Source organism: Anomaloglossus baeobatrachus, chromosome 5 (genome assembly GCF_048569485.1).
Source record: "Anomaloglossus baeobatrachus isolate aAnoBae1 chromosome 5, aAnoBae1.hap1, whole genome shotgun sequence".
Classification (NCBI taxonomy): domain Eukaryota; kingdom Metazoa; phylum Chordata; class Amphibia; order Anura; family Aromobatidae; genus Anomaloglossus; species Anomaloglossus baeobatrachus.
This window is the reverse complement of record NC_134357.1, coordinates 488,225,242-488,248,570: the sequence shown is the minus strand read 5'-3', so window position 1 is coordinate 488,248,570 and position 23,329 is coordinate 488,225,242. Positions and strand designations below refer to the sequence as shown.

Genomic DNA, 23,329 nt, shown 5'->3' with positions numbered 1-23,329 from the left:
CGGGCTCCTCAGTTTTGGTGCAAAAGCAAGAAGGAGGAAAAAGAATTATAAACTGGTTTAAAGTAACTTCAATCCGAAGGAATATCGGAGAACTGAAACCATTCAACATGAACAACATGTGCACACAAAAAAACAGGGGCGGGTGCTGGGTCTCTCAATTAGAGCTAGAAGAAAAGGAATTTACGGTAAGTAAACAAAATTCCCTTCTTTGTCGCTCTATTGGGAGACCCAGACAATTGGGACGTCCAAAAGCAGTCCCTGGGTGGGTAAAATAATACCTCGTAAGAGCCGTAAAACGGCCTCTTCCTACAGGTGGGCAACCGCCGCCTGAAGGACTCGTCTACCTAGGCTGGCATCCGCCGAAGCATAGGTATGCACCTGATAGTGTTTCGTGAAAGTGTGCAGGCTCGACCAGGTAGCCGCCTGACACACCTGCTGAGCCGTAGCCTGGTGCCTCAAAGCCCAGGACGCGCCCACGGCTCTGGTAGAATGGGCCTTCAGCCCTGAGGGAACCGGAAGCCCAGCCGAACGGTAAGCTTCGATAATTGGCTCCTTGATCCACCGAGCCAGGGTTGATTTGGAAGCCTGTGACCCTTTACGCTGGCCAGCGACAAGGACAAAGAATGCATCCGAGCGGCGCAGGGGCGCCGTACGAGAAATGTAGAGTCTGAGTGCTCTCACCAGATCTAACAAGTGCAAATCCTTTTCACATTGGTGAACTGGATGAGGACAAAAAGAAGGTAAGGAGATATCCTGATTGAGATGAAAGGGGGATACCACCTTAGGGAGAAATTCCAGAACCGGACGCAGAACCACCTTGTCCTGGTGAAACACCAGGAAAGGGGTTTTGCATGACAGCGCTGCTAGCTCAGACACTCTCCGAAGTGAAGTGACTGCTACTAGAAAAACCAACTTCTGCGAAAGGCGTGAGAGAGAAATATCTCTCATTGGCTCGAATGGTGGCTTCTGAAGAACCATCAGCACCCTGTTCAGATCCCAGGGTTCTAACGGCCGCTTGTAAGGAGGGACGATGTGACAAACCCCCTGCAGGAACGTGCGTACCTGTGGAAGTCTGGCTAGTCGCTTCTGGAAAAACACAGAGAGCGCTGAGACTTGTCCCTTAAGGGAGCCGAGCGACAAACCCTTTTCCAGTCCAGATTGAAGGAAGGACAGAAAAGTGGGCAAGGCCAAAGGCCAGGGAGAAAAAACCCCCAGCAGAGCATCATGACAGGAAAATTTTCCACGTCCTGTGTTAGATCTTGGTGGACGTTGGTTTCCTAACCTGTCCCATAGTGGCAATGACCTCTTGAGATAATCCTGAAGACGCTAAGATCCAGGACTCAATGGCCACAGTGTCAGGTTGAGGGCCGCAGAATTCAAATGGAAAAACGGCCCTTGAGACAGCAAGTCTGGTCGGTCTGGTAGTGCCCACGTTTGGCCGACCGTGAGATGCCACAGATCCGGGTACCACGACCTCCTCGGCCAGTCTGGAGTAACGAGGATGGCGCGGCGGCAGTCGGCCCTGATCGTGCGTAACACTCTGGGCAACAGTGCCAGCGGAGGAAACACATAAGAGAGTTGAAACTGCGACCAATCCCGAACTAAGGCGTCTGCCGCCAGAGCTCTTTGATCGTGAGATCGTGCCATGAATGCCGTGACCTTGTTGTTGTGCCGGGACGCCATTAGGTCGACTTCCGGCCTCCCCCAGCGGCAACAGATCTCCTGAAACACGTCCGGGTGAAGGGACCATTCCCCTGCGTCCATGCCCTGGCGACTGAGAAAGTCTGCTTCCCAGTTTTCGACGCCCGGGATGTGGACTGCGGAGATGGTGGAGGCCGTGGCTTCCACCCACATCAAAAACCGCCGGACTTCCTGGAAGGCTTGCCGACTGCGTGTTCCGCCTTGGTGGTTGATGTAAGCCACCACTGTGGAGTTGTGCGACTGAATTCGGATCTGCTTGCCTCCCAGCCACTGCTGGAACACTTTTAGGGCAAGATACACTGCCCTGATCTCCAGAACATTGATCTGAAGCGAGGACTTTTGCTGAGTCCACGTACCCTGAGCCCTGTGGCGGAGAAAGACTGCTCCCCACCCTGACAGACTCGCGTCCGTCGTGACCACCTCCCAGGATGGGGGTAGGAAGGATTTCCCATGTGATAAAGAAGTGGGAAGAAAGCCACCCCCGAAGGGAAGCTTTGGTTAGGATGTCCCAATGAAGAGGACGCAGGTGAAACTGCGCGAAAGGGACTGCCTCCATTGCTGCCACCATCTTCCCCAGGAAGTGCATGAGGCCCCTCAAGGTGTGTGCCTGACCTTGAAGGAGAGATTGCACCCCTTTCTGTAGTGAACGCTGCTTGATCAGCGGAAGCTTCACTATCGCTGATAGGGTATGAAACTCCATGGCAAGATATGTCAGCGATTGGGCTGGTGTCAGATTTGACTTTGGAAAATTGATGATCCACCCGAAACTCTGGAGAGCCTCCAGAGAAGCGTCGGGGCTGTGTTGGCATGCCTCTTGAGAGGGTGCCTTGATCAGCAGATCGTCCAAGTAAGGGATCACCGAGTGACCCTGAGAGTGGAGGACCGCTACTACGGGAGCCCTAACCTTGGTGAAAACCCGTGGGGCTGTAGCCAGGCCGAACTGCAGTGCCACGAACTGCAGTCGTTCGTCTCCTATGGTGAAGCGCAAGAAGCGTTGGTGCTCTGGAGCAACCGGTACGTGGAGATAAGCATCTTCGATATCGATCGATGCAAGGAAATCTCCTGGGGACATTGAGGCGATGACGGAGCGGAGGGATTCCATCCGGAACCACCTGGTCTTTACGTGTTTGTTGAGTAGTTATGGGTCCAGGACAGGACGGAAAGACCCGTTCTTCTTTGTAACCACAAACAGGTTGGGGAAAAAACCTTGACCCTGTTGCTGAAGAGGAACAGGGACCACCACTCCTTCTGCCCTCAGAGTGCCCAGCGCCTGCAGAAGAGCCTTGGCTCGCTCGGGAGGCGGGGATGACCTGAAGAATCGAGTCGGGGGGACGAGAGGCGAACTCTAACTTGTAACCGTGAGACAGAATGTCTCTCGCCCAACGGTCTTTTACCCTTGGCAGCCAGGTGTCGCAAAAGCGGGAGAGCCTGCCACCGACCGAGGATGCGGATTGAGGAGACCGAAAGCCATGAAGAAGCCGCTTTGGTAGCGGCACCTCCGGTGGTCTTTCAGGACGTGACTTAGACCGCCATGAATCGGAGTGCCCTTGATCTTTCTGAGGCCTTTTGGACGAGGAGAATTGGGACCTGCCCGCGCCCCGAAAGGACCGAAACCTCGACTGCCCCTTCCTCTGTTGGGGTATGTTCGGTTTGGGCTGGTGTAAGGATGTATCCTTTCCCTTGGATTGTTTAACGATTTCATCCAAACGTTCGCCAAACCATCGGTCGCCAGAAATTGGCAAACTGGTTAAGCGCTTTTTTGGAAGCAGAATCTGCCTTCCATTTCCGTAGCCACAAGGCCCTGTGGAGTACCACCGAATTGGCGGATGCAACCGCCGTACGGCTCGCAGAGACCAGGACAGCATTAAAAGCGTAAGACGCAAATGCCGACGTCTGTGTGGCTGCGTCAATTTGCGCTTGACCTGCTGATAGCTTGTAGCACCCATACGGCTGCAAATGCTGGGGCAAAAGAAGCGCCGATAGCTTCATAGCTGGATTTCAACCAGAGCTCCATCTGCCTGTGAGTGGCATCCTTGAGTGAAGCCCCATCTACCACTGCAAGTATGGATCTAGCCGCCAGGCTAGGATCCACCTTGGGACACTGAGTCCAACCTTTGACCACGTCAGGGGAACAGGATAACGTGTATCCTTAAGGCGCTTTGAAAAAACGCTTATCAGGACAGGCACGGTGATTCTGGACTGCCTCTCTGAAATCAGAGTGGTCCAGAAACATGCTCAGTGTACGCTTGGGAAACCTGAAACGGAATTTCTCCTGCTGAGAAGCTGACTCCTCCACTGGAGGAGCTGAGGGAGAAATATCCAACTTTGATTGATGGACGCAATAAGATCGTTCACTATGGCGTCCCCGTCAGGCGTATCAAGATTGAGAGCGGCCTCAGGATCAGAATCCTGATCAACTGTCTCCGCTTCATCAACCAGAGGTTCCCCCGCTGAGACCCTGACCAATATGAAGATGTCGAGGGGATTTCCCAGCGAGCTCGCTTAGTCGGTCAGGGGCTGGGGTCTGTATCAGAGACCTCACTCTATGAGACACCCCGGGGGGACCTTGCTGGTCCAACTGAGGGGGGCCAGGGAGCAATGATTCAACAGTGCCCCTGTGCTGAGATACCGGTCTGGATTACTCAGTGGATCCTGCCGGTAGCGGGGTCGTACATGCGGCGCAGGCAGCATAGTAAGCCTGTGTTTGGCACTCCTGCCTTTTATGGGCGCCATGCTGTTGTCTTCCCTGAGCAACACAATATATATATCCAGAATCAACTGTGTACCATAAAGTGTAAAGTATATCTTATAAACATATAATTTAAAATTACACTCCTGCAGAAATGTGGCTAGCACCACAGATGCTGCATGCCCCCCGCTTAAAGCGGTTGTGAGGCCACCAGGGTCCCTGCCTGGGTCTGTCAGAATTTGTCCCCCTCTGCAGCGTTCAAGGAGCTGACAGGAATGTCCTGAGGAGAGGAGGGAGCCGTGGGCGTGACCCAGAAAGTGCGGGAACTGGTGCCTGCACTGTGCACAGTGAGGGGAGTGGAGTATGCAAAGCATGCTCCAGCCCTCAGTGCTGCTCGTCCTGTGCAGCTTCCCGCCCTTCCCCTGCTTGTCAGGGCTGTGGGCGGGAGGAAGAAAGACTAGGCCGCAAAAAGCCGGGGACTCGAGTAATAAACGCGGCCGCCGTAAAAGCGCGGCCGCGTGGAAGTCCCCGGCGCACTACAAGTCCCAGCCGCGCCTCAGTGTTAAACATGGCGGCGGCGGTCAGCGCGGTAGTCTCCCTACATAAACACACTCAGCGATGCTGAGTGTGTAATGGCACATTAACCCGGTCAGCGCCGCGGTCCCCGGTGCACTAGCACACCCAGCAATGCTGGAGTGTTGCTGTGCTCGGTCCCCACGGGGACACAGAGTACCTCCAAGTAGCAGGGCCATGTCCCTGAACGATACCCGGCTCCTATCCATCAGGCTCCCAGGAGTTGTGGATGAAGCCCGGTCTCAGTGCCTGGAGACCGATAGGATCCCACTTCACCAGAGCCCTGAGGGGGGATGGGGAAGGAAAGCAGCATGTGGGCTCCAGCCTCCGTACCCGCAATGGATACCTCAACCTTAACAACACCGCCGACAAGAGTGGGGTGAGAAGGGAGCATGCTGGGGGCCCTATATGGGCCCACTTTTCTTCCATCCGACATAGTCAGCAGCTGCTGCTGACTAATCTGTGGAGCTGTGCTGTGCATGTCTGCCTCCTTCGCACAAAGCAAAAAACAGAGGAGCCCGTGGGAGCACGGGGGGTGTATCGGCAGAAGGGGAGGGGCTTAACACTTTTAGTGTAATACTTTGTGCGGCCTCCGGAGGCATAGCCTATACACCCAATTGTCTGGGTCTCCCAATAGAGCGACAAAGAAAAACTGGCTAGGACTGGCTACCAGGGGGTGTATAAGCTCAGAGGGAGGAGCTACACTTTTAAGTGTAGTACTTTGTGTGTCCTCCGGAGGCAGAAGCTAAACACCCATGGTCTGGGTCTCCCAAAGGAACGATAAAGAAAGAAGGGAATAAGAACATCTAGTTTGCAATTTATTTATACATTTCCAGGAGGAATAACAGAAGTGGCACAAGACATAAATATAACAAAAGAAAAAAAAATGGTATAGACTACAACAGACCTATCCGGATAGCTGACACACCCTACTTAACATAAAATCCTGAGAAAAATGTCAAAGCGAACCTGTCAGGTGCAATATGCACCCAGACCCACGAGCAGCTCTGGGTGCATATTGCTAATCTCTGCCTAACTGTCCCTGTATACACTAGCATAGATAAAGAGATCTTTAGAAAAAGTATTTCCAAAGATCTTATATAGTATGCTAATGAGCGAGGGGACTAGTCCCCTGGGCGTTAGTTCCCCTTGCCAGTTGGCTCCATTAGCATGTTAGTGCGCCCCTGTGGGTGTGCAAACATGCTAATGAATATGCAGCATCACAGGATGATCTCACTCACCTGTCTGCCACCATAGCGTCCAACGGGGGATTTCGGCTCAGTGCGCATGACCCCAGAGTTTGGGTCATGCACACTATGAAGCCGGATGTACGCGTCCTGGCTTCAAACTGAAGTAGTGTGCATGACCCAAACTCCGGGGTCAAGTGCACATAGCCGAAATCCAGCGTCGGACGCAATGGTGTCAGAGAGGTGAGGGAGATCATCCTGTGACGCTGCGTATTAATTAGCATGTTAGCACACCCACAGGGGGTCCACAGGAACGTACTAACATGCTAATGGAGCCGACTAGCAAGGGGAAGTAATGCCCAGGGGACTAGTCCCCTCGCTCATTAGCATACGGTAATAGATCTTTAGAAATACTTTTCCTAATGATCTCTTTATCTATGCTACTAGATACAGGGACTGTTAGGCTGGGATTAGCAATATCCACCCAGAACTGCTCGTGGTTCTGGGTGCATATTGGACCTGACAAGTTCCCTTTAAATACGACCTATAAATGCTACAAAGCAGGTGAGAAGTCTGTTTTTTATTAACACTGCAATAAATATATTAGCTGTAGAGATAGAAACCTCCCCTGATGCCACTTGTCTATATCAATATGCAGAATCTCTAGTACATTTCTAGGAGATGCCACAGCAGACAGGGAGAAACGTATCACCAGCAGGTGGCAGAGGAGATGGGGTAAATCTGCTTACGTGTCAGCAGGATACACTCATGGTTTCCTATCTGCACCCAATGAAGTGGCAGAGAACTTATTACTTTTCAGTCACTCCAAAACCGCCTCTTTGCTGCTGCCTGCTGGCCTTTGTTAACATGACTGTGTAAAATGATTGAAATTAATACATCAAGTTATCAAATATTTCATAGTAAGACATATACGTTCATAGTTCTGTTTATGTTGGAGGGCATAGGTTATTAATAAAGTTTATAAGGGATAAATATGCCCATATTGAATATACTTGAGTGCTGAGCATGGAGGGATATATTTGAATCCTTCCCGAAGCTTTCCGAAGTTTCCAGAAGGTTACGTAATATGGAACTATATTCAACTGTGTTACACTAGAATGCCCTATATGGTCTGAACAGCTGGTATATAATGCACGATGGAGGGGGCTACTGGTCGCTCCCCACATTGCCTGCTGTGAGAAGACTCGAGGCTGCAAAGATGAAGACACGCTAAGAGAAGACACCCCCTGCCTTGCCACTCAGGACCCAAAGAAAGATGGGTAAAGACTTCCCATTGATCAGTATGGACTAAATGAACTCTTATTTTTGCGTAAGCTATCAAAGTATATTATTTTTTCCTTTCTGTAACTGAACCCTGGCAACCATTTTTAAATAGATAAAATACATTTATTTTTTACATTTTTGAGGTCTTTTCATTCATGCGCCTTTACGTATTTGAAGAAAAATATATTTAAGAGTATATTTTTTTAACAGACTGCAATGGCATGAGCTCATGACCCCTATGGTCAATTACTGAACTTGGTGGTCATGCAAAGGTAGAGGGCACGAGACTGCTTAGCCTTGTCATTGGTTGCGTAAGCCATGAACCAATTTAGGGTTATTCTGGCTCAGGACAGTCAACAAAATTATGGGGACAAGCAGCAGATATTCTCGTTTGTTTCGATACACTTACTGATGGAGAATACTCACGTCAATGATTAAATACTCGACAGGTAGCGGCCGTGCCAATTGTGTAATTTCATTACCAAACTTGTCAATATCCTGTGAAGAAAAAACACTGAAGTAAATTGCAAGGGCAGAAGTCAATATATACATATCTATCTATTGATGTCGACTATGCACCATGTAATGTTGCACTTTTCCTGCACAGAGAATTCCTCAAGCCTATTAGGAATCTCACCCTTCCTACTTTCATAAACGCCAGCATCATGACACTGACCTTATAGAAGACATCAGGGACATATTGCTCGCTGCTTGACTCTTTGGCATAGCCCAGTTCTGGAACATCTCTACAGGGCAAAAGACACTCGTCCCGTACTAGCGCCATACACTGATTGGACACCTGGTATCCCTCAAAGTGCACTTGGTTATCTGGTCCCCCTAGGAAAAGAGAAAAGGAGATATGAAATTGGCACAATCATAGGAATTGTAAGGAAAAGGTAGGGCATCTGGATGGAAGAGTCCAGCAGTACACTGATGATCTTACCCGTAGCCACTACAGTCACAAACTTAGAGCCAAAGTGTCCATCTGGAGACAGTCGGCAGTGGTTCGGATGCTGGTTCTGGAAAAAGCCAGCTGTGATGCATTCTTCTGCACTTAGGAAATATGAATCCTGATGGGAAAGAGGACATAGACAAGTAAGGACCTCATACAACTAATAATTCTTCGAGAACCAATCCAATATTTATTTTTTTTCCACATATATTAATAACACACAAACAACATTCAGTATCTGTACATTTTTATCCCTAATTTCAGGAAGTTAGATATCAGAAAATTGATCTTGCAACAGAGTCCATAAAATAATTATCCCTAAGCACCATGTAAAGAATATTTAGTGCTTTTTTTTAGAAGATGTGGCTTGAAATAGCTGACAGCAAGAATCCTGTCACCAGCAGAAGGCAGAAGAGGCAGGCTGAAGCTGCCCATAAGTAATTTGAGGAGACTCCCACCCGTCTGAGTGGCTTGAGGTATCATAGGAAATGTAGTTTGCATAAAAAGAACCATACCAGAGGGGGAAGAAGGACTCAAAATGGCAGACATCCCAGAAATGGCAAATCAACTAACAGGTATACACAAAACAGATATTTGATGCAGAATAACCCAACTACTGATATCTTGTAACATATCAGGGCACAGGAAAAAGTGATGGTGCACCTATAGCGCTAGTGTTCAGATGAAAGCTTACCTTGTTCCTACTGTACCGGACAGTACCTTTTCTAGTATCTTCTGAAACAAGGTCTGTGAATATCCAGCCAACCTGTAAAGACATGACATAGTGAGCTTCTCAGTTTACACATCCTCACTCCACTTGAAAGTCGTAAAAATCCTTAAATGTAGATGAATGAAATTAAAAAAGGTCTGCTTTGGCTCTATCCATGCTGATTGATCCTTTAAAAGCCAGAATAAGAGCTAACAACAAGTAACTGCCTCAGTGTACTTCAGTTATCCATGTAATATGTCACTACCTACTAATGTAACTACCCTGGGAACTGATAATTAAGAATACATACCATTGTTATTGCATACCTAAAGTAGGCCAAAAAGCTTTAATGCAAACTGAGCTGTCCATTTTTACAAAGTAAAAAAAAGAGGATTTTGGGTACTCCGTGTAAAATCTATTTCTTGAAGCCTCCATTGTGGGACACATAACCATGGGTGTATGATGCTGCCACTAGGAGGCTGACAGTAGGCAAAAAAAGTTAGCTGCTCCTAAGCAGGGTACACCCACCAACTGGCAAATAGGTAATCAGTTAGTGAAAAAGCAACAGGAGAAACAACAATAAAAACAACTTTAAACAGTCCCAAGAAAGACACAAACAAGGGAGTGTGCTGTGTCCCCAATAAAGGATCCAAGAAAGAGATCTTATGGCGAGTACCCAAAATCCTCTTTTCTCTATTGCTTCATTGGGGGATACAGGTAACCATGGGACGTCCAAAAGAATTCCGAAGGAAGGGAACAGAAGATCATGCCCAGATCAGGTTGAGTGACAGACAACTGCCACTTGAAAGACCTTCCTGCATGGGTTCGTGTCAGCTGAAGAATAGGTATGCAGCCTGTAGAATTTGGAAAAGCTATGAAGCGGTAACAGGCAGCGGTCTTGCAGATCTAGGTTGCAAAAGCCTGGCGGCGAACGGACCAGGAAGCCCCAATCACATGTTTGGATTGAGTGGGGTTGATCTATTCTTGACTCGATATGCTTCCAGAATAGCAAAGCAGATCCAGCAACAATAGTGGACCTGGAAGCAGGAAGTCCCTTGCAATGACCTTCAGGATTCAAAAATAAGGAATCAGAGAACCTAAAGGAAGCTGTTCTAGGGAGGTTCAGACTAAAATGAACAAGCAACGCAATGGTCAGTGCACATAACAAGCAGTTGATGCTCGGATTGGCAAAACTCGAGTACTTGAGTGTAATGGAAGTCAATAGGGAAGTCGAGCATTTTCATGGAAGATTTCCCGAGAAAATGCTCAAGTTCCCCACTGACTTCCATCTTACCTGGATACTTGAGTCATGCCCATCCAAGCATCAATTGCTAGTTACGGGTACCGAGAACCCAAGCATGGTAGTGCTTGCTCATCACAAATACAGACGAAAAGCCCTGACAAGATCCAGCTGTTCCAGAGGATGTGATCGAGGCGGAGACAAGAAAAGAAGGACAAATCCTTGTTGAGGTGGAAAGGAGAAGCCACTTTGGGGAGGAAGGAAGGGACTAGGTTGTAGAACTGTCTTACCCTGGTGGAGGACAAGAAACGGAGAGCGGCCTGAAAGGGCCGCTAATTCGGAGACATGCCTGACGGGTGATTGCAACCAGGAACAAAACATTCAAGGAAAGAAAAGAAAAAGCGATATCTTGAATAGATTCGAAGGGAGGACCCTGAAGGACACTTAAAACTAAGTTAAAGTCCCACAGGATCACGGGGTGACAATATAGAGGAACCAAGACAGCCACTCCCTTTAGGAAGGTCTTAACCTGCGGACGAGAGACCAAATTCAACTGGAACAGGATTGGGAATGTAGAAACATGACCCTTGAGAATACAGAGAAGCAACCTGGACTCCAGGCCCGACTGTAGAAATTCCAAGAGAGAAAGGAGAGAAAAAGTCATGGGAACTGTCTGCCTCTCCTCACACCAACTAAAGAAGGCTTTCCATGTCCGATGATAAATGCGAGAGGACAAAGGCTTTCTTGCCTTGATCATGGTCTGAATGGCCTGGGAAGACATGCTTCTCTTAAAACTGCGGCTTCAACAGCCAGGTTGTTAAATTGAGAAACTGAGAATTCAGGTGGAACAGGGACCCCGAGAGAGTACTGTAGGTCTCGGGGATCCGGAAGTTTCCAGGGGATGTCTGAGAGCAGATTGAGTAGCTCTGCTTACCAGGCTCTTCTGAAGTTTGTCCTGAAGTTTGGAGGTCTAGTCTGGGTCAAGATCAGAGTTTGACTGAGAATCTAGGTCAGACCCTGGGGAAACCTGAGGGTCGGGAGAAAGGAGCAAGATACAGAGACCAAGCTGGAAGATGTGGCAGGCAAGGGTGATCTAGACTAGGAACTGGAGTGTGCACACATCTTGGACATTGTATGTGATCAGTCATGCTGAGATAAGTAAATAGGTGCATGCAATTTGTCCTGGGGAACATTCAGAGCACCAATGACGGCCAGCTGGATAGGCAGGAATTCCAGGACAGATACCAAAGGACTGGGACATCTTGGCTAGGTCCACTACTGATTGTGATAAAGCAGTAGTCCACTCAGGGGGAGGGGGGTGCAACTCTCATCCCGGGCGGTGGGGGGCTGCTTTCAGGCCTGCATGAGGAAGTGCAGCAGTCAGATCAAAATGGCGAAACCTTACAGGTGGGCAATTTCTTCTTGCTGGATGAGCAAGCGTGAAGAATAATTGTTAGAATGGGAGCGAGACTCACTCTATACAAATGCATAAGGTGATAGCTTGGGGCTGGAGGGCTGCTGAGGAGCGCTATGCCTGATTAACAGGAATTAAAAACCAGACTGAACAGAGCCTACCCGCTCCTGGAAAACTGTTCCCGTATCATGCAAGCAAATCAATGGTTTATCGTGGAGCAACAAGAGGAGCTGCGATGACGGCAGGGAAAATGGGGGCCAAGAAGGGCGCATTGAAGGCCTGCACTGAAGAAGCCAACAAGGGGCACTCCCATAGGAAGAGAAAGGTGAGGGGGAGCCGTCAAAATGCTGACCGGATGGTGAGCAGAGAAGGGGCGTGACAGAGGGAAAAAGGCCTTGGAAAAGCCGGAGCCTAAATTTAGAAACAAACCGCTAGGAGGACAGAGGCCGGAGAGTAATGAGTGAGTTCTCACTCCCGGTGGCGCTGGCAAGTGGACCTTACTGGGGGATCCTATCCTTGTACTCCCACCGCCATGAAGACAAACTGTGGAAGGAAGTGAAGAATCTAAGAAACAAATGGAAGATTAATAAACACAAGGGAAAGAAGGGAATTTTGTTTACTTACCGTAAATTCCTTTTCTTCTAGCTCCTATTGGGAGACCCAGACAATTGGGTGTATAGCTTCTGCCTCCGGAGGCCACACAAAGTATTACACTTTAAAAAGTGTAACCCCTCCCCTCTGCCTATACACCCTCCCGTGCATCACGGGCTCCTCAGTTTTGGTGCAAAAGCAGGAAGGAGGAAACTTATAAATTGGTCTAAGGTAAATTCAATCCGAAGGATGTTCGGAGAACTGAAAACCATGAAGCAAAAGAACAAGTCAACATGAACAACATGTGTACACAAAAGAACAACAGCCCGAAGGGAACAGGGGCGGGTGCTGGGTCTCCCAATAGGAGCTAGAAGAAAAGAAATTTACGGTAAGTAAACAAAATTCCCTTCTTCTTTGTCGCTCCATTGGGAGACCCAGACAATTGGGACGTCCAAAAGCAGTCCCTGGGTGGGTAAAAGAATACCTCAATAAAAAGAGCCGAAACGGCCCCCTCTTACAGGTGGGCAACCGCCGCCTGAAGGACTCGCCTACCTAGACTGGCATCTGCCGAAGCATAGGTATGCACCTGATAGTGTTTCGTGAAAGTGTGCAGACTAGACCAGGTAGCTGCCTGACACACCTGCTGAGCCGTAGCCCGGTGCCGCAATGCCCAGGACGCACCCACGGCTCTGGTAGAATGGGCTTTCAGCCCCAAAGGAAGCGGAAGCCCGGAAGAACGGTAGGCTTCAAGAATCGGTTCCTTGATCCACCGAGCCAAGGTTGACTTGGAAGCCTGCGAACCCTTACGCTGGCCAGCGACAAGGACAAAGAGCGCATCTGAACGGCGCAGGGGCGCCGTGCAAGACACGTAGAACCGGAGTGCTCTCACCAGATCTAATGAATGCAAATCCTTTTCACATTGGTGAACTGGATTAGGGCAAAATGAAGGTAAGGAGATATCCTGATTGAGATGAAAAGGGGATACTACCTTAGGGAGAAATTCCGGAACAGGACGCAGAACCACCTTATCCTGGTGAAAAACCAGGAAGGGGGCTTTGCATGACAACGCTGCAAGCTCTGACACTCTTTGGAGTGATGTAACTGCCACTAGAAATGCCACCTTCTGCGAAAGACGTGATAAAGAGACATCCCGCAGCGGCTCGAAAGGTGGTTTCTGAAGAGCCGTTAGCACCCTGTTAAGATCCCAGGGTTCCAGCGGACGCTTGTAAGGTGGGACTATGTGGCAAACTCCCTGCAGGAACGTGCGGACCTCCGGAAGCCTGGCTAGACGCTTTTGAAAAGAAGGGAATTTTGTTACTTACCGTAAATTCCTTTTCTTCTAGCTCTTATTGGGAGACCCAGACGATTGGGGTATAGCTACTGCCCTCCGGAGGCCACACAAAGCACTACACTAAAAAGTGCAAGGCCCCTCCCCTTCTGGCTATACCCCCCCGTGGTATCACGGGTTCTCCAGTTTTAGTGCCAAAGCAAGAAGGAGGAAGCCAATAACTGGTTTAAACAAATTAACTCCGAATAACGTCGGAGAACTGAAAAACCGTTCAACATGAACAACATGTGTACCCGCAAACAACAAAAAAATCCCGAAGGACAACAGGGCGGGTGCTGGGTCTCCCAATAAGAGCTAGAAGAAAAGGAATTTACGGTAAGTAACAAAATTCCCTTCTTCTTCAGCGCTCTATTGGGAGACCCAGACGATTGGGACGTCCAAAAGCTGTCCCTGGGTGGGTAAAGAGATACCTCATGTTAGAGCTGCAAAACAGCCCTCCCCTACGGGGATGTCACTGCCGCCTGCAGGACTCTTCTACCTAAGCTGGCATCCGCCGAAGCATAGGTATGCACCTGATAATGTTTGGTGAAAGTGTGCAGACTCGACCAGGTAGCTGCCTGGCACACCTGTTGAGCCGAAGCCTGGTGTCGTAATGCCCAGGACGCACCCACGGCTCTGGTTGAGTGGGCTTTTAGCCCTGAAGGAACCGGAAGCCCCGCAGAACGGTAGGCCTCTAGAATTGGTTCTTTGATCCATCGAGCCAGGGTGGCTTTAGAAGCCTGCAACCCCTTGCGCGGACCAGCGACAAGGACAAAAAGTGCATCGGAACGGCGCATGGGCGCCGTGCGGGAAATGTAGATTCTGAGTGCTCTCACCAGATCCAGCAAACGTAAGTCCTTTTCATACCGGTGAACCGGATGAGGACAAAAGGAAGGCAAGGATATATCCTGATTAAGATGAAACGAGGAGACGACCTTAGGGAGAAACTCCGGAATGGGGCGCAGCACTACCTTGTCCTGGTGGAACACCAGGAAGGGAGCCTTGGATGACAGAGCTGCCAGCTCCGACACTCGCCGAAGCGATGTGATCGCAACAAGAAACGCCACTTTCTGTGACAGGCGAGAAAAGGAAACTTCCTTCAGAGGCTCGAAAGGCGGCTTCTGGAGAGCAACTAGTACCCTGTTCAGATCCCATGGATCTAACGGCCGCTTGTACGGGGGCACAATATGACAGACCCCCTGCAGGAACGTGCGCACCTTTGGAAGACGTGCTAGACGCTTCTGAAAAAACACGGATAGTGCCGATACTTGCCCTTTAAGGGAGCTGAGCGACAAGCCCTTTTCTAACCCCGATTGCAGGAAAGAAAGAAAAGTGGGCAATGCAAATGGCCAGGGAGACACTCCCTGAGCGGAACACCAGGATAAGAAAATCTTCCACGTTCTGTGGTAGATCTTAGCAGAAGTCGATTTTCTAGCCTGTCTCATTGTGGCTACAACTCCTTGGGATAATCCTGCAGACGCTAGGATCCAGGACTCAATGGCCACACAGTCAGGTTCAGGGCCGCAGAATTCTGATGGAAAAACGGCCCTTGGGACAGTAAGTCTGGTCGGTCTGGCAGTGACCACGGTCGACCGACCGTGAGATGCCACAGATCCGGATACCACGATCTCCTCGGCCAGTCTGGGGCGACGAGTATGACGCGGCTGCAATCGGATCTGATCTTGCGTAACACTCTGGGCAAGAGTGCCAGAGGTGGGAAGACGTATGGGAGCCGGAACTGCGACCAATCTTGAACTAATGCGTCTGCCGCCAGAGCTCTTTGATCGCGCGACCTCGCCATGAATGCCGGGACCTTGTTGTTGTGCCGGGACGCCATTAGGTCGACGTCCGGCACTCCCCATCGGCGACAGATTTCCTGAAACACGTCCGGGTGAAGGGACCACTCCCCTGCGTCCATGCCCTGGCGACTGAGGAAGTCTGCTTCCCAATTTTCTACGCCTGGGATGTGAACCGCGGATATGGTGGATGCTGTGTCCTCCACCCACATTAGAATGCGCCGGACTTCTTGGAATGCTTGCCGACTGCGCGTCCCTCCTTGGTGGTTGATGTATGCCACCGCTGTGGAGTTGTCCGACTGGATTCGGATCTGCTTTCCTTCCAGCCACTGTTGGAAGGCCAGTAGGGCAAGATACACTGCCCTGATTTCCAGAACATTGATCTGAAGGGTGGACTCCTGCGGAGTCCACGTCCCCTGGGCCCTGTGGTGGAGAAACACTGCTCCCCACCCTGACAGACTCGCATCTGTCGTGACCACTGCCCAGGATGGGGGCAGGAAGGATCTTCCCTGAGACAATGAGGTGGGAAGGAGCCACCATTGTAGAGAGTCCTTGGCCGTCTGGGAAAGAGAGACTTTCCTGTCCAGGGACGTTGACTTCCCGTCCCATTGGCGGAGAATGTCCCATTGAAGTGGGCGCAGATGAAACTGCGCAAAGGGAACTGCTTCCATGGCTGCCACCATCTTCCCGAGGAAGTGCATGAGGCGCCGTAAGGGGTGCGACTGGCCTTGAAGGAGGGATTGCACCCCTGTCTGTAGGGACCGCTGCTTGTTCAGCGGAAGCTTCACTCTCGCTGCTCGAGTATGAAACTCCATGCCAAGATACGTTAGCGACTGTGACGGTGACAGATTCGACTTTGGAAAGTTGATGATCCATCCGAACGTCTGTAGAGTCTCCAGCGTAGCATGTAGACTGAGTTGGCATGCCTCTTGAGAGGGTGCCTTGACAAGTAGATCGTCTAGGTAAGGGATCACCGAGTGTCCCTGAGAGTGCAACACTGCTACCACCGCCGCCATGACCTTGGTGAAGACCCGGGGGGCTGTCGCCAGACCGAATGGCAGAGCTACGAACTGAAGATGGTCGTTTCCTATCACAAAACGTAGAAAACGTTGATGTTCTGTAGCAATTGGCACGTGGAGATAAGCATCTTTGATGTCTATTGAGGCAAGGAAGTCTCCTTGAGACATTGAGGCAACGACAGAGCGGAGGGTTTCCATCCGGAACCGTCTGGCGTGCACATGTTTGTTGAGCAGCTTTAGATCCAGAACAGGACGGAACGAGCCGTCCTTTTTTGGAACCACAAAGAGATTGGAGTAAAACCCTCGTCCTTGTTCCTGAGGCGGTACAGGAACCACTACTCCTTCCGCTCTTAGGGAGTCCACCGCCTGCAGCAGGGCATCTGCTCGGTCTGGATGTGGGGAGGTTCTGAAGAACCGAGCTGGAGGACGAGAACTGAACTCGATTCTGTACCCGCGAGACAAAATGTTTGTCACCCACCGGTCTTTGACCTGTGACATCCAAATGTCGGAAAAGCGGGAGAGCCTGCCCCCGACCGGAGATGCGGAGGGGGGGGGCTGGAAGTCATGAGGTAGCCGCTTTGGAAGCGGTTCCTCCATTTGCTTTCTTGGGGCGTGCGTGAGCCCGCCAGGAATCTGAGACTCTTTGCGTCCTCTGAGTCCCTTTGGACGAGGAGAATTGTGTCTTGCCCGAACCTCGAAAGGACTGAAACCTCTGCTGCCATTTTTTCTGCTGAGGTTTGCTTGATCTGGGCTGGGGTAAGGAAGAGTCTTTACCCTTGGACTGTTTAATGATGTCAGCCAATGGCTCGCCAAACAGTCTATCTCTAGATAAAGGCAAGCTGGTTAAACATTTTTTGGAACCAGCATCTGCTTTCCAGTCCTTTAACCACAAGGCTCTGCGCAAAACTACCGAATTGGCGGACGCCATTGAGGTGCGGCTGGTAGATTCTAGGACCGCATTGATAGCGTAAGACGCAAACGCAGACATCTGCGAGGTAAGGGACGCCACTTGCGGCACCGCTGGATGTATGATAGCATCCACTTTTGCTAACCCAGCTGAAATGGCTTGGAGTGCCCATACGGCTGCGAATGCTGGAGCAAACGACGCGCCGATGGCTTCATAGACAGATTTTAACCAAAGGTCCATCTGTCTGTCATTGGCATCCTTAAGTGAAGCGCCATCCTCCACTGCAACTATGGATCTAGCTGCAAGTTTGGAAATCGGGGGGTCTACTTTTGGACACTGGGTCCAGCGCTTGACCACATCAGGGGGGAAAGGAAAACGTGTATCCTTAGAACGTTTAGAGAAACGCCTTTCTGGATGAGCGTCGTGTTTCTGGATTGACTCTCTGAAGTCAGAGTGATCCAAGAAAGCACTCAATTTACGCTTGGGATAGAGGAAACGAAACTTCTCCTGCTCTGCAGCTGCCTCCTCTGCAGAAGGAGCTGGGGGAGAAATATCCAACAGTCTATTGATGGCTGAGATAAGCTCGTTTACCATGGCGTCCCCATCCGGGGTATCCAGATTGAGAGGGGTTCCAGGATAAGACTCCTGATCACTCTCTTCAGACGCATCACAGGGCGACTGATTGCGCTGAGACCCTGAGCAGTGTGATGACGTTGAGGGTCTTTCCCAGCGAGCTCGCTTAGGGTGGCTGGGGCTATCATCTGAGTCATAATACTCAGCCTGGGAAGCCGGGGACCCCCTTGCAGTCTGGATTAATTCCAACTGAGGGGGATTAGAGGACAGAGACCTCGCCGTGTCCATAGACTGAGCCCCAGTCATGGATTGCAAAGTTTCAAGGATTTTTGCCATAGTCACAGACATTCCATCAGCAAAAACTGCAAAGTCTGTCCCTGACACCGGGGCAGGACTGACAAGCGTCTCAGCCTGGGTCACTACCCCTCCGGACTCCGGCTGGCGAAGCAGCACCGGATCTGAGCATTGCACACAATGGGGGTCTTTGGAACCTGCTGGTAGAGCAGCCCCACATGCAGCACACGCAGTGTACACAGCCCTAGCCTTGGCAGCCTTGCGTTTTGTGGATGACATGTTGCTGCTTCCTCAGAGCGATCTGGGTATCCAGCCAGGAAGCGACCTCACAGTGCAAGAAATAAATAAATATATATATCTGGTGACACAGTACACCAATACACACTGAGGCACTAGAGGGGCCAGCTGAAATGCCGCTTACCGCCCGCTTAAGAGCGGGTGTGTGGTCGCCAAAAGCCCCCTAGTCCAGGTCTCCCAGAGCCTTGCGTCCTTCCTCCAGCCAGACTGCATGTAATGGCTGCCGGCGTCCTGGGAGAGGAGGGGGGGCGGGCCCTGGGCGTTCCTGACTAAGAGCGGGAAGCCTGCTTCCCTCTGTGCCTAGTGAGAGGGCTGGAGCATGTAAATCAGGCTCCAGCCCTCGTCGCTGCTGCGAAACAGCGTCTCTCCCCTACCCTGATTGACAGGGTGGGGGCGGGAACGAAGCGGAGCTAGGCCGCAAAAGCCGGGGACTGGATTTATAAACGCCGCCGTCGTAAAAGCGCGGTCGGCGTGTCCCCGACGCACTACAAGTCACAGCAGCGCCGCCGGTCCAGTGGGGGTCGGCGCTGCGTTCCCACAACACAAAGTCCCCTAGTAAACTGTAGGAACACTAACTCCAAGGTTACGGTCCCCGGCGCACTACAACACCCAGCCAGCCCGGAGTGTGTCTGTGCCTGCCGGGGACACAGAGTACCTGTATGATGCAGGGCCATGTCCCTGATTGTACTCCTGCTCCATATCCATCAGGTTCAACTGGGTCTGTGGATGGAGCCCGGCGTCAGAGCTTAGAGGCCGGCAGGATCCCACTTCCACAGAGCCCTACAAGGGGATGTGGAAGGAAAACAGCATGTGGGGCTCCAGCCCCTGTACCAGCAATAGGTACCTCAACCTTACAACACCATCCACGGGTGAGAAGGGAGCATGCTGGGGGCCCTATATGGGCCCTCTTTTCTTCCATCCGAAATAGTCAGCAGCTACTGCTGACTAAAATCTGTGGAGCTATGCGTGGATGTCTGACCTCCTTCGCACAAAGCTTGAAAACTGGAGAACCCGTGATACCACGGGGGGGTATAGCCAGAAGGGGAGGGGCCTTGCACTTTTTAGTGTAGTGCTTTGTGTGGCCTCCGGAGGGCAGTAGCTATACCCCAATCGTCTGGGTCTCCCAATAGAGCGCTGAAGAAAATACGGATAGCGCCGATACTTGTCCCTTGAGAGAGCCGAGAGACAAACCCTTGTCCATTCCGGATTGAAGGAATGAAAGGAAAGTGGGTAAGGCAAAAGGCCAGGGAGTAAAACCATTATCAGAGCACCAGGATAAGAAGATCCTCCAAGACCTGTGATAGATCTTGGCAGACGTTGGTTTCCTGGCCTGTCTCATGGTGGCAATGACATCTTGAGATAACCCTGAGGACGCTAGGAGCCAGGACTCAATGGCCACACAGTCAGGTTGAGGGCCGCAGAATTCAGATGGAAAAACGGCCCTTGTGACAGCAAGTCTGGGCGGTCTGGGAGCGCCCACGGTTGACCCACCGTGAGATGCCACAGATCCGGGTACCACGACCACCTCGGCCAATCTGGAGCGACGAGAATGGCGCGACGACAGTCGGACCTGATTTTGCGCAGCACTCTGGGCAGCATCGCCAGAGGAGGGAATACATAAGGCAGTCGAAACTGCGACCAATCCTGAACTAATGCGTCCGCCGCCAGAGCTCTGTGATCTTGAGATCGTGCCATGAATGCCGGGACTTTGTTGTTGTGCCGTGACGCCATGAGATCGACGTCCGGCGTTCCCCGGCGGCGACAGATCTCTCGAAACACGTCTGGGTGAAGAGACCATTCCCCCGCGTCCATGCCCTGACTACTGAGAACATCTGCTTACCAGTTTTCTACGCCCGGGATGTGAACTGCGGAGATGGTGGAAGCTGTGGCTTCCACCCACTGCAGAATCCGTCGGACTTCCTGGAAGGCTTGACGACTGCGAGTGCCGCCTTGGTGGTTGATGTATGCGACGGCAGTGGCGTTGTCCGACTGGATACGGATCTGCCTGCCCTCCAGCCACCGATGAAAAGCCAATAGGGCTAGATACACTGCCCTTATCTCCAGAATATTGATCTGAAGGGATGACTCTATCGGAGTCCAGGTTCCCTGAGCCCTGTGGTGGAGAAAAACCGCCCCCCACCCTGACAGGCTCGCGTCCGTGGTGACCACAGCCCAGGTTGGGGGTAGGAAGGATTTTCCCTGCGACAGAGAGTTGGGAAGGAGCCACCACTGAAGTGACGTCTTGGTTGCAAGGGAAAGAGAGACGTTCCTGTCGAGGGAAGTCGACCTCCTGTCCCATTTGCGGAGAATGTCCCACTGGAGTGGCCGCAGATGGAATTGCGCGAAGGGCACTGCCTCCATCGCTGCCACCATCTTCCCCAGGAAGTGCATGAGGCGCCTCAAGGGGTGTGACTGACCCCGAAGAAGAGATTGCACCCCCGCCTGCAGAGAAAGCTGTTTGTCCAGCGGTAGCATGACTACCGCTGACTGAGTATGAAACTCCATCCCGAGGTAAGTCAGTGATTGGGTCGGTGTCAACTTGGATTTTGGGAAGTTGATGATCCACCCGAACTGCTGGAGCGTCGCCAGAGCGACGGTAAGGCTGTTTTGACACGCCATCTGAGAAGGTGCCCTGACTAGAAGATCGTCTAAGTAGGGAATCACCGAGTGGCCCCGAGAGTGTAGGACCGCCACCACGGATGCCATGACCTTGGTGAACACCCGTGGGGCTGTCGCCAGGCCGAAAGGCAATGCCACGAACTGAAGGTGTTCGTCCCCGATGGCGAAACGCAAAAAGCGTTGATGTTCGGGTGCGATCGGCACATGGAGATAAGCATCCTTGATGTCGATCGATGCTAGGAAGTCTCCTTGTGACATCGATGCGATGACCGAGCGGAGAGATTCCATCCGAAACCGTCTGATGCTCACATGTCTGTTGAGTAGTTTGAGGTCCAGAACGGGACGGAATGAACCGTCCTTCTTTGGCACCACGAACAAGTTGGAGTAAAAGCCGCGACCGTGTTCCTGGGGAGGAACAGGGATCACAACTCCTTCTGTCTTCAGAGCGTCCACCGCCTGAAAAAGTGCATCGGCCCGCGCGGGGGGCGGAGAGGTTCTGAAGAAACGAGTCGGGGGACGAGAGCTGAACTCTATTCTGTAACCGTGAGACAGAATGTCTCTCACCCATCGGTCTTGAACATGTGGCCACCAGGCGTCGCAAAAGCGGGAGAGCCTGCCACCCAAAATATATTATATCTATTATATATATTATATCTATTCCGGCACCCTAAGGGGACCAGCACCGGGTGACCGGTGTGGCTTACCGACCGCTAAAAAGCGGAGCGTGTGTCCTCCAGATTCCCTGCCTTAGGTCTCCCAGATTGCAGAGCTCTTTTCAGGTAATCCTCCACTGGCAGAATGCCAAAAAGATGGCTGCCGGAGCTCTCTGGGGAGGAGTGGAGCCGTGGGCGGCGCTAAAAAAGTGCGGGAATCTGGGGTCCCCACAGTGATCAGTGAGGGGGGAGGAAACATACAGGATGCTCCGGCCCTCACATCCGATGTCAGATCGGCAGTCCCGCCCTTACCCCTGACAGACAGGCCCGGGGGGCGGGAGTTTTGCTACTAGGCCGCAATGAAGCCGGGGACTAAATTTAAGACCGCGGCCGACAAGCAGGCGCGGTCGGCGCGGAAGTCCGCCGGTCTTCAGAAATCAGCAGCTGCTGCAGCGTCCGGGATGAAGGCGCTCCATGCACAGTCCCCATGGGGACACAGAGTACCTTATAGATGCAGGGCCCGGTCCCTGAGGATGAATAGACTCCTGTCCAGCAGATTCCCACAGGGGCTGCGGAGGGAGCCCGGTCCCAGTGAATGGATGACCGGTCAGGATCCCACTTCTCCCAGAGCCGCTAAGGGATGGTGAAGGAAAACGGCATGAGGCTCCGGCCTTTGTACCCGCAATGGGTACTTCAACCTTAACAACACCGCCGACGTAGTGGGGTGAGAAGGGAACATGCCGGGGGCCCCGTGGGGGCCCACTTTTCTTCCAACCGATATAACTAATATGAGAATGCATGAGTGGATGTGTGCCTCCTTCCACACAAAGCATAAAACTGAGGAGCCCGTGATGCACGGGAGGGTGTATAGGCAGAGGGGAGGGGTTACACTTTTTAAAGTGTAATACTTTGTGTGGCCTCCGGAGGCAGAAGCTATACACCCAATTGTCTGGGTCTCCCAATGGAGCGACAAAGAAACGTAAGGCAAAGAAGGGAATTTTGTTACTTACCGTAAATTCCTTTTCTTCTAGCTCCTATTGGGAGACCCAGACGATTGGGTGTATAGCTACTGCCTCCGGAGGCCACACAAAGCATTACACTAAAAAGTGTAAGGCCCCTCCCCTTCTGGCTATACACCCCCAGTGGGATCACTGGCTCACCAGTTTTAGTGCAAAAGCAAGAAGGAGGAAAGCCAATAACTGGTTTAAACAAATTCACTCCGAAGTAACGTCGGAGAACTGAAAACCATTCAACATGAACAACATGTGTACCCGAAAAACAACCAAAAATCCCGAAGGACAACAGGGCGGGTGCTGGGTCTCCCAATAGGAGCTAGAAGAAAAGGAATTTACGGTAAGTAACAAAATTCCCTTCTTCTTCGGCGCTCCATTGGGAGACCCAGACGATTGGGACGTCCAAAAGCTGTCCCTGGGTGGGTAAAGAATACCTCAAGTTAGAGCTGCGAAGACAGCCCTCCCCTACGGGGAGGCAACTGCCGCCTGCA

The 23,329-nt window shown here is 51.4% G+C and overlaps 1 protein-coding gene across 1 annotated transcript in view; it reads right to left on the bottom strand.

Annotated features, from left to right (window-relative positions):
* NPLOC4 (NPL4 homolog, ubiquitin recognition factor) overlaps nt 1-23,329 on the bottom strand; it is a 131,192-nt gene that overhangs the window by 55,368 nt on the left and 52,495 nt on the right. The window contains exons 10-13 of the mRNA XM_075350695.1: nt 9,081-9,152; nt 8,378-8,504; nt 8,111-8,271; nt 7,861-7,932 (exon numbers count right to left, since the gene is read on the bottom strand). Of these exons, the coding sequence (XP_075206810.1) occupies nt 7,861-7,932; nt 8,111-8,271; nt 8,378-8,504; nt 9,081-9,152 (432 nt within the window). The remainder of the gene's footprint in view (nt 1-7,860; nt 7,933-8,110; nt 8,272-8,377; nt 8,505-9,080; nt 9,153-23,329) is intronic.